Genomic DNA, 17,849 nt, shown 5'->3' with positions numbered 1-17,849 from the left:
CTAATCTCCATCTTCTCATTAGAAGCATATTCTTCTAATCCTTCAATTCTCCACGTGCAATTCAAATTTTTCTGGCCAGGTACCATATTATGGTTTTGATATGGTACCATATCAAGGTTTCAACTTCAAGTCAGTTTCATAATTGCTTCTCAAAAGCAAGATGAATGGCCCAGACTCCTCTCTCTATCAGTTCAAGGCTGTTTTTTGACTTTGCATCACCTACACCCTCCTGTGAAGACCAAATGAAGGATGTGGATATAGTCCTAAATGACCAAATGCTGAAGGGAGTTAAATCGTTGGCTCACAAAGTCCATTTTGGTGGGAGGCAGAAATTTACTGAAGTGAGCCTAGAGAAAGGGGAAAAAGAGAGAGATAGGGGGCGGGGGGGGGTAGAGGGGAGGGTTGTACAATCAGCCAGGAACTGGAGACAGACAACAGAGAAAGGAAGATAAAGGAAGGACCTCATAAAAACAGAGAAGTGAAAAACGTTGCTGCTTTTATTCTACCCAAAAAAGAAAGTCTACCACCTTCCTGATGGCATTCCTGAAGCCATATCTGACTTGGCATCTACCCATTGAAAATGGTGGTCAGAGAGAACAATGATAAAAAATAATGTGCAATTTATTGTATCTTTAAGGTCAGACAAAACTACACATTTCTATTCTAAGCAGGTTTGCGCTATGAACATTTTTTTTTCTTATAATGTAGGATAACTTTTCAACCTACAGATGTAAAGTATAAATACTGCAAAAGAAATATACACACACAACAAAGTATGAAAATTCTCCATAACGGCACAATGTGACCATATTAATCAAGTTCAGCAATTGTGAATTATCATCAAAAAGGAATTAGGGTTATATTCTCTTCTGATGCATGGGCATAAATCCCATTAAGATTAATGAGAACTGTGTGTGCACAGAAGGGAGAACAGACTCCTTTGATTTTTAAATAAAATTCAGGGGTAGCATGAGTTAAGTTAGTGCCAAAAAGGTACGCGTCTATGCTTCCTATTTTGCTTTTCCTATGTGTTTTTGCTTCCTATTCCAGCTATGAAACATTTAATCTGGCATCTACTGGTAGATGTCAAACACTAGCTTTTTCTATTCTGTATCTACATTTTCAGAATTACCCATTTGTGTTAAGGCTGAATTGTTAAAAGTTCTCAGGATTGAGTATTTGAGAGAGACAGTTCTTTAAGGTATTCTTAATTCTTTATATCTTCCTGTAATTGAGGTCAAATCCTTACCTTTTTGCCCAATACGTAAATGCTCGTTTTCAAAGAGTTCTAAAAAATAAATAAATGTCAGTGAAAAGTAAAAAAAGGAAAAACAAATATTGCAACTACTACTATACATGTATTTTTAATTAACAGATGCCTTCAAAAATATTTGTAGACCAGTATATACCATAGCACCACTAATTTTTACCATTTATGTTACCAGAATTAAAGCAGCAATATTCTTCGCAATGTAGAGTGAAAGTAGAAACATCCAATGGGCTGTACACTGTAAGCACCTGAACAACTTTGTTTAGATTAGTTTTCCTTTGAAAAAGATCACTATTATTTTATATTTATTCTATCTATGATTATTTATTCTTCCTTCAAAATTAATTGTTTTGAGAAAAAAAATAGAAAACACCCTTTATATATTAAGCTTCTGAATGGTAACACATGCATAAGATTTTTTTCAAATAAAGGCAACTGTCAATCCTCTGGTTCAAGTGTATGCGTACGAAGTTTAGTCAGGTGTCTGATGAATCCACTTATGGCTGACAAGCCCAACTGGACAGCAACACAGCTGTTAGACGTTTCACAGATCCATGTGTTGTCTGAGTTGCACTCCAAGTTTACAGCATGCTGCTCTCTTCTTTTTCACTTTGCTTCCATCCTTTGGATCAAAGCAGCTTCATGTGCTGCACCCAGTGCCAGATACTCCCTTCAGATTGGAAGGGATTCTACGCGCTCCTCTAAGCTTTACACTAAATGACTTCATATCATTTACACTAGATGACTTCATATCATTTTTCTACATCTTGGTACTGCCATAAAAGTCAACCCTGCTTTCCTGAGCCATCTTGAGTGTCACTGTACAAAATAGTCTTGGCGATATGGTCTCCTCCCATTCTCCTGACAGGGCCAAGCCGTTGCAACCTCCTCTTCTTGATAGCAGTTTTTAAGTGTGTCAGTTCTGCGTGCTCCAGCACCTCTGTGTTTGGTATTTTGTCTTCCCACTTTATTTCCAGGATCTTAAGCAGACATCTCAAGCAAAAGCTGTTCAATCTCTTGAACTGCCTAGTATATATCATCTACATTTCTAAGCCATAAAGCAGGGATGACAGCATGCAAGACTAGTCGATTTCCATCTTTACCTTGGTTGATAATTTGCTGCTATTCCACACGTGTATCTGTAATAGCCCGAAATTCTTAACTACTCTTCTGATTCTGCTAGACAGTTCAGCCTGAAGGTCAAGATTCCTGATGATCACAGAACCCAAGTAACAAAAGCTGCCGACACTGCGAAGAGATTTATGCTCCAGAGTGATGTCAGGTATTGGTTCTTCCACTACCTGCTGCATGATCACAGTCTTGTTGAGACTGTCGACCTGAAGCTCTTGCATGACTAAGAAAAATCTGCCCAAGAGAGTTTGCAAGGGAGATTCACTGTGGGCAACCAAGGCCGGGACATCTGCAAACAGGAAGTTTCAGAACCAGCTCTTTCCCCTTGGTTCTCACTCTAAACCTTGTAATGTTGAACAAGCTTCTATCTACTCTGGTTTGAAGATAAATGTCATCGTTGCTGTCCCTGAATGCATGAAGAAGCAGGAATGAAAAGTAGATGTTAAAAAGCACAAGGGCTGAAACTCATGCACCCATTTCACTCTTGATGGTGTCAAAGGCATTTGTTTCTTTGTTTTCATACGTTACAGTTGCCTCCATACCTTGATGCAATAAGCCAATACCTTCAACAGTTTGGGGGGGCAACTCATTTTCTTCAGAACAGTAATAAGGACCTGTCTGTTGACTATATCAAAGGCCTTCAGATAGATGAAGGGTATGTACAGTGGTTGTTTTTTCTCTATAGTTCTCTTGCAGTGGCTTGACCAAAATTGTCATATCAAATGGTCGAGTGCCCTGAGCAAAAACTGCACTGACTTTCAGAAAAATAATCTTTCACCTAGAGACTGCAGCCTAGAGATCACAATGCGAGTGACAACTTTTCCAATGATGTTCAACAGGGAAAAGCTTCTATAGTTGTTACAGTCATTTCTATCCCCTTTGTTTTTGTATAATTGTACAAACTGAGTGTCTTTGAAATCTTGCGGTACCACTTCCTCTTTCCAACAGAGCAGTAAAATTTCACGGAGCTTTCAAAGTACTTCAACAAATTTGTAGATTTCAGCAGGCAAGCAGTCATTGCCAAATGCCTTCTTCCCAGGGATCATTTTAATAGCTTTCTGCAATTCTAATGTAGACTCATTGTCTAAATCCATCATAACTTAGAACTGTGGCAATCCTTTGAGCTCTTTGCATTTGATTTCAGTCTCCCCGGAGTATACAATTCCATAGTGTTCAATCCAACGTTCAAGCTGTTTTTGTTTAATCAGCAATGACATTTGTGTTTAAGTCCTTCAGCGGAGCTGTTTTCTTCTTGACTGGACCAGTTGCTCATTTGATGCCTTTGTACATTCCACAGCTATCACTTGTATCAGCTGCTTTTTTGAACATCACCACAATTTCAGCCAAAAATCTTGGGTGCACCTCTTAGCTTCTTTTTGCACTTCTCTTGAGCCTCTCTCAGATTTTCCAGGGTCATGGTGCTGGGAGATTTTTTGTAGATGGTTAATGCTGTCCTTTTGTTCTCAACCAGTGGTAGAAGGGTTTCAGAGCACTCTTCAAACCAGACTGCAAATTTACATTTTTTGCCAAGCATTGTTACAGCAGCATTGTACATGTTAACTTTTAAGCTTTCCCAAGCCTTGGTGGCTGAGTTGTTAGGTAATCTTGCTTTCACAACTTCATAATTAAATAGTCTGAATCTTTCTTTAGTTTGTCTGAAGTCAATCTGAGGAAAACTGGTAGTTTTGTTATGGTGGATCTTTTTGGCTTTAATTCTGACTTCGCAGCGGCCTAAGGCATGGTCAGTGTCAAAGTCAGCAATGTGATAATATCTCATGTGCAGGATTTATTTCAGGTGGTTTCACCTAGTCAGTACAAAATCTAATTGGTGTCAGTGTCCTGATCTTGGATGTTCCCATGATATCTTTCTTGTAAGTTTCCCAGGGAAGTAGGTGTTGGTAATCACACAGATTTTGACTTGCAGAGTTCTAACATTCACTGACCATCTCCATTCATATTACCAATTCCATGTTTACCCAAAACACCAAGCCAATTCTAAAATCTACATCCAACTCTTGCATTGAAGTCACCAAGTATTATAATGGTCTCATTTCTATGAGTTTTCCTAATCTCTTCAAGTTGTTGATAGAAAAAATTCGTGTCTTCATTTCTATCTTGAAGAGCAGGCACAATGACACTAAACAATGAGATGAAGCCATTTTCTGCATGCACTAAGCATCATGGGTCGACCAGATACAGCAATGGGGCTTTCATAGGAAGATAAGCTGTTTCTAATTGCAAAGGCCACTCCATGCTTTCTTCTCTCCCCTGCTGACTCACTATGCCAGCATACAATGCAGTCATTCTCTTAGCTAGAACCTGCATCTCAGAGCCACATTTCTGATAAGCAGCAATGTCAATTCTAAGTCTAACCAATTCATAGTTTAGCAGTGCCATGTTCCATAAATCAGAGTCCAAATAGAATCCAGGGGTCGGAGTCTGAACGTTCCAACATGCAAGTCATTTTATTTCACTTCGGCCAGCACAGAATAGGTTGGGACATGGCTTTTTTGGCCCCCCTTTCCTAGGACCTTCCTCATAAGGCTGCTTGTAAACCTTGGTAGATGCCTCAGGTTCTTTATCCCCTTTAAAGAGTCATGTGACCTTCACACAAAGACTTTCAACACATACGCCTAATACAGAGGAGGGGAGGCTGCCTAAATCTACCATCCCCCCTTCAGACCACTGAGACGGAGTCCAAAGGCCAGACCAAGTCCAGAGGTTCAGTGCCTCAATGGTTGTAGCTTCTGCCAGAGAGCAACAGATTAGAGGTGCTGCTGACTACCCAATGCCTCAGTGAGGATGTAAGGTTTTCTATAATGCTTTTGCAAAGAGAGAAATTACAAAGATTCTGGGGCTTTACCCAACTGTCCTGTGGCAGCACAGCTTTACTTTTGAGTGAACGGCTTACCCACAACAGGTTTCTGAAGGTTTTTGTGGCACACAGTTTTGTACTCTCAGCTAAACCTGAAACTATCAGAAATTGATAGGAATTGCAGGTGCTCATCGTCATTCATCTCAAGTTCTTCACATTTACAATGGTATCCATTTTCAGTTCAACCGTCTTAGGGTAAGGACAAACACAAATTTTCGCTGCTTTGAAAGGAGAGGGGAGCCGCTACTCTGAACCATACAGCAGCTGTTACGTTGTAACTGTTATCTACATGATCATGTAGCAAAACAAGTCAGCTGAACTGCTTTAACTCAGACCCTAAATAAAGCAAGGTTAATGTTAGAATGGCTCTCCCTGCATGGGTATCTTTTGATAATGATACAATTAACATATCTGTCTATACTCTTGGACCAGGGGTGTCAAATCCACTTTGCCTCTCTGGGCAGGATTCAGTAAGCAAGGAACCTTGTAGGCTGGATCTGGATTTACCTCCAGCAGCTGGACAAGCACTGTCAGAGAGACACAGGGGTGAACACAGCCATTGGTGGCCCCACCACTGCCAAAACACATCCCCAACGGTCTCCAGACCCCTGATTTCAGCAGCATGCCTCATCCCCATTCACCCAATTGGCAAATTTATGGTTCCTCCAGGAGTCTCAAAAACCTGATTCCACCAACTGGTCCCATCTTTGACATCCCTGCCATAGCCTATTAGATAACTATTTGTTCCACACTGACATGATTATGTTTACAATGGAAAAATTATAAAAATGGCTTGAGTATTACTCAAGTTTTAATATTTTTCACGAAATTCAGGATTTCAGAAAAACAAATACTTTAATATTCCTTTTCAATCTTAAATAACTAAAGCACACTAACCAGGTGGTACCTGTGCAGAATCATCAATGCCCAGTTGTCCTGTATTCAAGCCTAGTTCACCAAAGTATTCTTTCTGGAAAAAAGTACAGCTAAAGAATTAAAACACACATCACCAATAAACCATAAGAGTGATTCCCTTCTTTAAAGGTTTACTGCAAAAAAAATTAAAAATAAACTAAATGCAACATTTTACCATCCCCAATCCAACTACATCTTTATATATATAAAAAAAAGTATAGTGTTTTTAAAACAAGACAAATGTCTTGGAGTAAATCCTAATCTAACAAAGAAAAACCTTTCAGGTTATACTCCCTGATTCTCAATTTACATCTGAACTATACTTGGATGTAGCAGAGAATAGGGTCCCTGAAGACAGGGTTATGAAGCTCTAGTTCATTTTTACCCCCAGTCACAGAGACAAGTTACTCTACAAGCATCAAGTCTCTCAGGGATATGATGGCAGTGCTCTACTCTAGCTTAATACTGTTCTGGTCAAACATGCCCCTTTCCTTCCTTCTCTGGTACACATTGTGTCCTTCAAATGCCATAACACATCATCCCAGGGGAGGGCAATTATTTTCAGTGGAGGGCCGCTAACCAAGCTGTCAAGGGCCACATGGTAGCCCCAGGCCCTGACAGGTGCCCCACCCCCTGGTCGCCATCTTGGGACTGGGAGTCCCACCCCTAACCCCCAACCTTTGCCACCAGAAGTCCCTCTCCCTGCCCCTGGGAGTACACCTTTCACCAAGTGGTTTTCCCATCTCAGAACAGAAAAATACCAAATAATATTCTAAAAAAAATTTTTTTTAAATTGAACATCTACAACATTCATTGATTTGATTTTAAAAAATATTTTGTCCCAATTTACATGTGTTTGTGTACTGCACATAGAGGTGATTGCACAATAGGTTAAAATGAAGTCTTACTCTTGTATACTGTGGGGTTATGGGGGAAATAGGGGGTGGGTATAGGTTTGTGGAGAACTGTGGGCATGTGGGGAAGGGTGTGGGTGTGGGGTGTGGGAGCATGTGGGTATATGTTTGGATATATTGGGTGTGGGTGGGTATGGGGTTTGTGGGGGATTGTCTGCAAGGGGAGAGTGGCTAGGGTGTGTGAGGGGGTGTGAGGACATGTGTATGGTGGGATGTGTGTGTGGAACTTGCCCTGTGAATATACACACACACACACACGCCCCTCCCGCTCCTGGCCCCAGGGTATCAGTGCAGGCCCCATGTTCCTGCAGTCTAGTGATGCAGCCAGGGGCCACGTGGTGCTGGGGGCCAGCAGGCATGCAGGGAAGCAGTGAAAGCTGTGGCAGGGAAAGGCTTCCAGTTGGGGGGTGGGAGTAGGAGGGGGTTAGGGGTGGGACAGGGCTGGCCTGGGCTGGCCTTGTTGCTAGCTCCTGCCAGCTCTCCCTGAGTCCTACTGCCCCTGGCTCCTGTCATCTTTGACAGGCAGCCAGGAGCAGATAAATATTAAATTTTCTAATTTTTTTTATCCAAGCTGGATAGAATGGAATGGCAGGCTGGATTTGGCCTGCAGGCCATATTTCCCCCACCCCTGCATTATCCTCTACCCCAGAAGTGGGCAAAATGGCAGATCTGACAACATCGCTAGAGACCCCAGTAACAGCAGCACCATGACAGCGCAGGGTCAGGGTTTCCATGGAGACCAGCCCCATCAGCAGGGCTGGGCAGGGAGCTGCTCCAGGGCTGGACCTGGGATCTTGCAGTGGTGACAGCTTGGTCTAGAGCTGGGGCAGAACTGCACACCCCCCTGCCCGGGGCATACAGACAGTGGATCACAGCTCTGCCCCAGCTCCAGACCACACTGGCACTGCCACGAGATCCCAGCCCTGAACCAGCTCCTGCTGAGGCCAGTCTCCATGGAAACCCAGGCCCCACACTGTCACAGCACCACCACTCTTTGGGTCTACATGGAAGTTGGCCACAGCGACACAGACAGGGGCTGCTGGGAAATGGAGTTTGTCATGAGCTGGACTTTGCCCACCCCTGGCTCTACCACCCTGTGTAGACATGGTAGCAGACTTTTCTACTACACATCGAAAATTCTCTACTGGCCATATTTGGGGTCTGCAATGATACATTTCACCCTGAATACTTGTGTAGCCCAAGGGGGCATCAGAAAATTTGGTTCACAGTCATCACCACAAAGTGATATCTACTTACAGCACCTCCCAATATAAAGGGAAAGGGATGCCCAGTGAAGGAGAGTCTTTGTTTCTTTTAACATAATGTATTATAAATGCTTGGAAGCAATTAGCACAAGCCTTAAATCGAGGCTAAGACTTTAATATGATCGAAAAAGAATAAATTATTCATGTATATAATATAAATATTCACAATTGTATTATTAAGGAAATTGCATTTGAAAAAAAAAAAATACCAACATCTCCAAGCATAAACCAATCACCAATTGTGGTGGACAGACAAAAATTTTCCATATAGGCAATTTATTCAATTTTTAATCAGGGCTCCTTTTTAATTAAATAATTCCTTTCATAAGTCTTTTCCAGACCCAGTATTCTATTTACCAAGCTATTTCTTCATTCATCTTTATGTTAAAAATATATCACTTTATTCTTTCCTACTGTCTATTAGCTTATTGATTAGTCAGTTTAAGAAATTTATTTTATAAAATTGATACTCACCAGTTCAGGAATATCTTTAACTTTTAAAGGTACTTGAATTAGACCCAAGTGATTTCTAGAACTAGGTTGATCCCCATTTTCATAATTTGGATTGCGGAGGTTCATCAGCACCTTTAAAAATATGAAATTCGTTGTGTATGATACTTAAATTTACAACGTGGTTAAGATGACAACATCACAAACTGTCCATTAGGCATGAAAGCATCAATGACTGTAGCTGCTGGATGTAGATTTAAATTTTCAGAATTAATTCTGTTAATTTTGTAAGGGCAGTTACAAAAATTATAAAAAGATCTTGAGTTTCCAAAGACTTTTTGCTTTGATTCTCTAGGCCCAAAATTTAGGCAGTGGAAATCACAAATCATTTTTGCAAATTTAAGTCATACTATATGCATTGATTATCCCTTTCAAAAACTACATGAAAACTAACAGTACCCTTTTTAGTGCTCTGAATTCAATGTTGAAAGTACAATGTTGAAATCTGTATTTTTATACCTAGGATTGCATAAATTCCACAACTGCACTGCTAAAGCATCTGCCACTTGCCAAAAAACTATGCCACAGTGCCTGTATTTTCTTGCATACCACACCCTGCCAATAAGACACGCACCTTGTTTTTGAAAGACTCTGCAGAGAAAAAATACAGGATTTTTCCAGAGTCACAACATAGAGATTTTTTTTCATGGGGAGGCTTGTTGCCAAAAAGCTGCCAGCCTCTCTCAGCAAGCCAGCTGAGAACAACTGTGGAAGGGTTAGCAGTGGACTCTACCCCTCCTGTTTGCTTGTTGAGAAAGAAGCTGGCAGCCATTTTGTAACATAGTGTCTTAATGCTTCTAATCCAGAAAAAATAAATTCAATCATCTTGAGACCTGTACCTCAATTTTGGAGAGCTGATTTCTAGAAAAAAGGTGCGTGTTTTGTGAATAAACACAGTACCTTTCCTTTCAATTAAAAATAAAATTAAAAAATTTAAAAAAAACCTCCCCACAAAAACCCTCTACATATAGACCTTATAGCTGTTATTCTAATACTGAAAATAAAAACAAGAGCAAACCAGAAAGCATTAGAACCATAGCTTTACAAACAATTTTATACATCCCAATCAAGGTTCCTTGCATTTTTGAATCACCATATATTTTGGTATTTTAATGGCCAGCTGTCAAGGAGCCCTTGGATCTTACCAAGATCTTTCCTGAATTCACTTATAAGTTCATGAAGAGAAATTCCCCAAGAATACTGAAGGGATATCAGCTTCAATTTAGTAAATGGTTTCCCTATTTTTTTCCAAACTGTGGCCAGAGGATTCTTTTCCATACATGACTTTGACTTGAAAAAGTACATATATGAATTTTAAAAGACAAATAAATAAGGTTCAAGTCCTACAGAGATTTCTTCAAAACTTCCCAACATCCACATAATTTAAGCAAATAACATAAATATATGTGCACAGTTCTCGACTCCCATGGGACTAGTCACTTTGCCAGACTCTAAGTTAAAATGTTTAGCATGGGAAATGACAAAGATCGTGGGAAATGGGAGACACAAGTGAACAAGAAAAGCTAAGAAGAAAGTAAACACAATTTCAATGCTTATTTTATAAGATTAAAACGCAAGTCAGATTTACTTGGTCTAAACTGCATATAAATATTAAATTTATAATGTAATACTTTGAACAATTATGGCATCTGGAATCATTAAAATTTAAAAAATACAATTTGTATAATCAGTTATATGAACAAGAGAAGCTGGGCTGTGTGTTTAATTAATTTCATATATACAAATTAGAATACTTCACTTTTAATTTCACAGCATGAGGTTATGATTTGAAAACCTAAAATAGTTCACATCTTTTCAAGGAAAAGTTACATATCTTACATATGACTATAAAATGACTTATTTTCAATAAATTCATATTGAATGAGGTCAAAATACTGAATTTACTAGTAATGATTTGTGTGTCATTAGACTTCGCATTTGCAATTAGACTAGACTAATTCTAGTCCTGCACTGTCAAAGATGAAGCAAGCCTTTCTAGAACCAACAAAAGACAGAGTATTACACAGAACTGTTTTTCCATGTTATATTTTCCATCTAAAGTCATAGCATTGTACTATATCACTAACAAACCACCAGCAATTTGCATTTCGCAGCATACTATGGATTGTATCTGGAGTTCCATTTTTGGTTACGCTAAGGCATTCAATATTGTGAACCATTCAGAACAACAACAACAAAACCCTGGCCTCAAAGATTCAGTAGTATTTTTATTTTTACTTTCAGCTTTGTTGTCTTAGTCATATAAAAAGGTCTTAAATATTTCCAGCCATTAGGGGATACCCTGTGTTCCTTTTTTTGGCTCTATATAAATTTGTTTATTATAACTTGGAGACACCTGAAATTACCTGACATCTCACCCTAGACAGCATCCAATCCTTGATTAGTAAAAGTTAACATGACATTTTGAGCTGATGTTTTTCTAAACATTAAACTCTTTTTGTTCAAAAGGAACTTCATAGTCTTCAAAGTTTAGGAACATTCAATAAATAATGGGAGGTTAAATTTAATACAGTTAAAAGTTTATTTTTATCAGTTCATTAGTTTAGACATTTGCTTAATGATTTGGGAAATTTATCCAAAAGGGACTATCTATTCTTTTAAAGAAAGTTCTTTATGTCATCCCTTAATAGTCAAAAATTTCTGCTAAGCCAGGATACAGACAAATGCACCTTTTAACCACCTTAAAAGCTACATCTTGGGAGTGAACATCAATTGTATCAAACTATTCTGCACAGTTCTGTAGTTATATATAAATTGGCTAAAACACCCTAACATTGACCTTGAATGTAACAGAGTTCAAGCTGTAGCTGTACTGCAGCTTGCATTACAGCAACTTATTCTACTATCTTTTGATACCAATACATTTGATACAGCTATCTACACTGGGGGCTGGCAACATATAGCTCACAAGCTGGATCTGGCCCATGGAGCTAAAGAGCTTCGCCAGGGTCAAGCAGTGAGGATCTGTGCTGGGGCTGGGTAGCTTCCAGCCACACCCATGCTGCTACCACTTCTTCCCTTCCAGTTTTAGTCCAATGCAGGCTGGGTTGTTTCAGCCATGTAGCAGTGCCAGAGGGTTTTGCCTGTACCCAGGCTGAAGACAAACTGCTAGGAGCTGTGCCAGCAGTGCTAACACTTCCCCCAACTCCCATTCCTCATCATGGGATTAGCTTCTAGCTTATTGCACCAGGGCCAGGCAGCTTTGAGCAGTGCTGGCCATCTGGTGTGGGTATTCAGGAGCAGAGAGAAGCAGTGGCAGCTCCCTATGAGAGACAGGGAACCAGGGGCTGCAAGAAACAGCAGTGGTGGAAGCACAGCTCTGGTGCCTAGCCCCAAAATAAGCATAGGGAAAGCTCCCCATTGCTGATACACCAATGCCAGCCAAGCCCACACTGATCCAGAGCTGGACTGTTCTGGCCTGAAGCTTGTAAAAGGTTGCTGACTCCTGGCCTACACTCTTGCTTTATCCTTTTTCAAAAAACCTTAATTTGAGTTTGTGACGGGATGGGCCCTGCAGTGGCCATGGTGCTACCTAGGGGCACCTTAATCTTGCCTGCACTCCTGGTAGTTTATATAACTTACCCAATTTATCTTTCCTGCCACATCTCGATGCTGTTTTGATATTGATTGGGAAGCTGCCCCCGAGTCCTGAGTGTTCTCCAATGTCTAACCAACCAAACTGACCTCTCGTGGCATCTATACCCTCTGCCCACTAATCAGAACTCCACAGTTCTCTGCGGTTGTTTCTTGTGCCCCGACAGATCTACCAGTGGTCTCCAGCTGGCGCTACTTGGAGCCACTGGTCACCCCCTGTGGCTCTACTGGACCTAATTAAGCCTTAAAGTTCTTAATCATGACCTCCAACCTCCCCCTTAGTCACGTTTATGTCTCTTCCCCAACCTGTACAGGCTTCAGCCCCCTTGGCCTTAGCCCACTGGTTGCTCTGGCTGTACACTTCTAGCCTAGGCCCACTTCCTCTGGTCCAGCTTCTGAGTCTCAACCTCTCCTCTGCTGTGCCTCTCAGAGTGCAGGCTCTGGCCCTCTCAGCTCTAGCCTGCGTCTTGTCTACCGCTTTTCAGGCACAGATGCTGGACCTCTCAGCTCTGGCATGCCCCTGTCTCACTCACGCTCTCCCTCACCCTTTGCAGGGCTTCAATCCCTGATCATTCCAGGTACCCTAGTACATGGCCTCCAATCCTCCCCTAGTCATAACCTGGTTCTCTATTTTAAATATTAAAACAGAAATGAAAACCATCATTTCAAACTAAAGGACTCAAAGCCCTCCTGGGGGTCACCATACAGCTACCAATGACCTGTCCCCACTCACTGGCTCTCTTAGCCCTTGGGAGTATCTGACCTGGCCTGCAGCTTCTGCTCCTTGCTGGTCGAGGCTGCCAGGAGCTCTTCTGGCAGAGTTCAGGACTGGCAGAGTTCAGGGTAGTACTGCCCTCAGCCTCAGGAATCCAGACTTGTATCCCCTGGATGACTCCCGTCAGGTGTTTCCCTGAACAGCCATAGGTGTATCCCTTTGACTTAATGAGCAGTTTACTGCTATTTCTCAGGCTAAGCTGCAGTTATTCCCCTCCTCCCTACCTAGGGCTCTGCCCTACTGTCATATTGCTAGGCAGCTAGCCACACAGTAAGTGCTTACAGCAGGGGTGGGCAAGATACATCCCACAGCCCAGATCCAACCTACAGAGGGACTCTGTCCAGCCTGCAGCAGGTCCCTCAGTCCTGCTGACCCAGCTGCTGTCCAGCCCACAGCATGTCCCACCACTCCCTGGGCACACAGCAGGGCTGGGGCGGCTGTGCAGCTCAACTGCCTTTTTGGGCAGCCCAGACACTAGTGGCTCCTTCTGGCTGCCACTGTCACTAACCCCAGCCCTGTGGTACTGGCGGGGAACCACAAACGCAACCCCAAGCCTGCCCCACCCCACACCTATTTCAGACTTGCCCTCCTACACTGAGCAGCAGAGGTGGCATGGGGGAAAAACAGCCCCTCCCCTTTGTCGCTGCCAGGCCCTTCTTGCAGCAGGCTCCTGAAGCCCAGCCTGTCCTGCAGCTCCTCTGCACTGCCACTGCTGCCCCACTGGGTGGCCCGGAGGTGGTGGTAATGGCAGCGGAGAAGAGCTGCAGAGAAGACCAGGCACAGGCCCTGGGCGGCTGCAGCAAGAGGGGCCTGGCAGTGGTGAGGGAGGAGGGGCCCCTGCCACTGCTCAGTGTAGGCAGGTGGTCTGGAGCAGGCGCAGGACAAGCCAGACTGGAGATATGTGCATAGGTTCCAGCTGGTCCTCTCCGGCCGAGGTAGGTCCGAAGTTGGTGTGCACCGGGATCGGGGCTGGGGCTCTGCGCTGTTGGTAGTGGTGGGGAGCAGCTGCAGGGTGCACGGGCTCCAAGCTACTGCAGGAGGAAAGGGGTACTGACCAGCCTGTGGCAGCTCCCCAGAACTGCCTATGCAGCCCGCGGGTCCAAATAATTGCCCACCCCTGCCTTCTCCTGCAGCTATCCAAAGTTCAGCTGCCTTCAACCGCCTGGACAGGCAATTATTTGCACCTGCGGGCCATACAGATAGTTCTGGGGAGTGAGTTTCTCTCCTAAAGTAACAGAAGCCTCTAGCTCCCTGTTACAGTGTTTCAATCAGTTGAAGACTTGCCATTCATACTTACTTCACATAACTGGCGATAATGAATGCAACGAATAGCTGGTTAGTTGTTGCATGAGTGCTTACCTCAAGAAAATCTTTAGGTGCATATACTGGTCGGAAAAGACTTAGATCTGAAATTAACAAGATGAAAATTTAAATTAAAATTGTATAAAGTTTGACTATGCATATACTTTTTTCCAATTATGATGTAATGCAGGAGTGGACAAAATGCGGCCCGTGGGCGACCCACCAGGCCATTATATCTGACCCGCAGGGCCCCTAAAAAATTTAGAAAATTAATATTTATCTGCCCCTGGCTGCCTGTCATGCGGACCTCAATGGCTTGCTAAAACTCAGTAAGCGGCCCTCCGCCCAAAATAATTGCCCACCTCTGGATGTAATGCACGGTACATGACAATGACATATTTATGGGCAGTTATATTAAAAATTCACATCAAAATAACAGAATTATTACCCAATGTCATGCACAGCAATCAGATTTCTACATTATTTTATAAAAATTCTTATCAAACAATTATTAAAAGACAAACTGATGCACTGATATTTTATTTTAGAGTGTGGAAAACATTGTATTATTCTTTTAACAGACTTAACATACCTTATTTTTAACATACTTAAAGTATAGCACCATAAAACAGATTCCAAGTGATTGTGAAGTAAAGATTCACCATCCCTTTACTTTCTTCTGCCTAGTGCAGTAAATTACTGTGCCAGGAAATTGCAGTTCAGATCACAAAAACACTTTAAGGTCACTATTCATCTTATACAAAGAAATGGAGAGCACATATATTTAGGATTTGTTGTTTGCTTCAAGTCCTGTTTGGTACTAAAAGAATCACTTACTAGCAAACCATGAAACTGTCATTCTTGTATAGTAATTAGCTATGTTCCTTCTTGCAGTTAAGAAAATACATTATGAGAAAAAAAGACAAGTATTAATTTCCTTTAAAATAGACATTACTATAATCTCTAACTGTTAATTATGGAGATAGATATGTAATTGTTTTGTTAACATGCAAAAATGCACTTAAAGTTAATATAATGTACCTGGCTCATCAGTTCCCATTTCATTCCATTTATTAAGAAGTTCTTTTTGCTCACTTACGGGTCGCTGTAAGTCACAAAAACATAAAATGGCAATATGAATTAACCAAAAATCTGAAATATGCCCAGTCAAACCTGAATGAAAAACAAACACCCATTAGAGACTTTTTTATTTCTCAGTTTGTAAGTTCACACTGGCCTGAGGACCTATTCTCTCTACTGCCACAACTACAACCAAGGCATAGATGAAATCCCCAACAATGGCCATGGAGTAATTCTATGTGCAGGCACTCTGCAGCTGCGCAGTATCTTAGGGTTGTCTGGCTGTCAGTTCCTTGTGTTGAGGATTTACTGACCACTCCTTCGAACCTCTCTGCCCAAATGCCAGATTCTTTCTACATGCTGCCAGAATTCTGAAGTGTTAGCTCAGTTTGCACATACAGATAATGCAGAAATATACCTATTCCTCCCCACAACCTTCTCTATTGTCTTGCACAGTGAACCACAACAGCTCTGCTACTCATGAGGACTTCCAGGGAAGAAAGGCAGAGATTATTTGCCCTATAATACATATGCACCTATTTTGGTGTATTTAGATATAAAATCTCTGTAAATGCATACAAAAAAACCAAAACAATGAAACATAGATAACAAAGGGATACCATAAATCCCTAGCCTTTTGCTCCTGGGTTGCCCAATTAACTCTGGCCCTCATTGGCCATGATAGGATGCCATGGTGCTCAATCATCTATGCCAAATGAGTCACAATCTTTGTACATCATGAAAAACAAGATTTGGTTTCCTAACCTTAATTTGTACTTTTTATCAACCTGTTGAAGATTTACCGTTGATAGTTCCTGCTTTGTACAGCTAATGTAGGACGAATACCAAAGGAGAAAGATGAACCTAGAACTTTATGTTGGTGCTGGCACCTTCAGAGCATAGCCAAAACATACGGATGAAGACACATCTCAACTCTAACTGTGCAATGTGCTTTTCCCTAGAAGATACTATCCCGATATCCATGGGATGTGCAAAGGTAAGCAAATGAGAAATACTGGCATAATCAGGAAACTATGTTTCCAAATATATCAAGATGAAGCTTTTCACAAATAGTAAATTCACATTAGAAAAGAAGTTCAAGACCCAGTACCTTCTGCGCTAATGGGATACTGAGTTCTGTGCACATGCTATTCAGGCTCTTCAGAATTCGCTTCTCCCAGCTTCCCTGAAAGACATGATCACTTAAATCAACACAGAACAGCTCCTTCCCCCTAACCAATTTTTGTTTTAAACATATAGCAGCCTAATCAACAAACACTTTATTAAGGCACATGTATAAATATGACTAAAATATTTTATATCTGCCAAAAAGGTCTGTGGGTTTGGACAATTATTTACATGGTTTGTGAACACAGTAGATCTTTCCATTATACAATGTGAAACTTCTCTACACAGTAAAGTAACAATGTACTAAAAAATTAGATTGTTTATCATAAGTCCTCCAAAAAGTACTTCACAGATACTTCTATGCAGCCTTTTTCCTCCTGATACCTCATTACTTTTTTCAGAAATACTGCTGTCTCAGGGAGGTGAACTGTATAAATAAATGTCTCAATTCAGCCTTTGTGATACACACAAACTGCAAGAAAATCTCCCTTCTCTAACAATATTTCAGGAAACTCCAATTCTTAAAGACTAAGCAGCTCTAGGGATTTGGCAGTATTAGATCTAAAGCACTGCTCAGAAAAGTTTTTATATAAGAGATAAAAATAAAAGTAGACAGTACCCTCAATAAAGAAGAGAACAAGAAGAGCAATCAAATTTCTGTAACAAATATAAGAAACTTTCAATTTTTTGTGATAAATTATTTCCCAACTGTGGATCTGGTCCAACTGAAGTTAATGAAATTGTGTCACTATACATCATCTGGGACTACAATCCTACAGAAACTTATTTTCCCTCATTTCTCTTTCCTGGTATATTTTTTATGTACTGTTAGCCATTTGGGGTCCATACAAACTTACCTGGGTCACCTCCCTGTCTGCCCAAACTAGGCTGGCCATACCCATCCAAGCCCTATTTGCCTCAGGCCACCTTCCTGCCAGCCCAAACTGGCCTGGACACATCTACGCAAGCCCTGAACTGCCCCAGGTCACCTCCTGAACCAGTCTGTCACCCTCCTCCCCCAACATGAAACACTGCAACCAGTTCATGCAAAAGTAGAGCTTTGCTTAGA

At 41.5% G+C, this 17,849-nt stretch overlaps 1 protein-coding gene across 1 annotated transcript in view; it reads right to left on the bottom strand.

Moving 5' to 3' along the window:
• TBC1D19 (TBC1 domain family member 19) overlaps positions 1-17,849 on the bottom strand; it is a 104,900-nt gene that overhangs the window by 51,060 nt on the left and 35,991 nt on the right. The window contains exons 5-10 of the mRNA XM_019553301.1: positions 16,764-16,838; positions 15,614-15,677; positions 14,630-14,676; positions 8,845-8,955; positions 6,174-6,246; positions 1,250-1,288 (exon numbers count right to left, since the gene is read on the bottom strand). Coding sequence (XP_019408846.1) covers positions 1,250-1,288; positions 6,174-6,246; positions 8,845-8,955; positions 14,630-14,676; positions 15,614-15,677; positions 16,764-16,838 — 409 coding nt within the window. The remainder of the gene's footprint in view (positions 1-1,249; positions 1,289-6,173; positions 6,247-8,844; positions 8,956-14,629; positions 14,677-15,613; positions 15,678-16,763; positions 16,839-17,849) is intronic.

Source organism: Crocodylus porosus, unplaced genomic scaffold (genome assembly GCF_001723895.1).
Source record: "Crocodylus porosus isolate Cpor-Errol unplaced genomic scaffold, CroPor_comp1, whole genome shotgun sequence".
NCBI lineage: Eukaryota > Metazoa > Chordata > Crocodylia > Crocodylidae > Crocodylus > Crocodylus porosus.
This window is presented reverse-complemented; position numbering and strand designations above follow the sequence as displayed.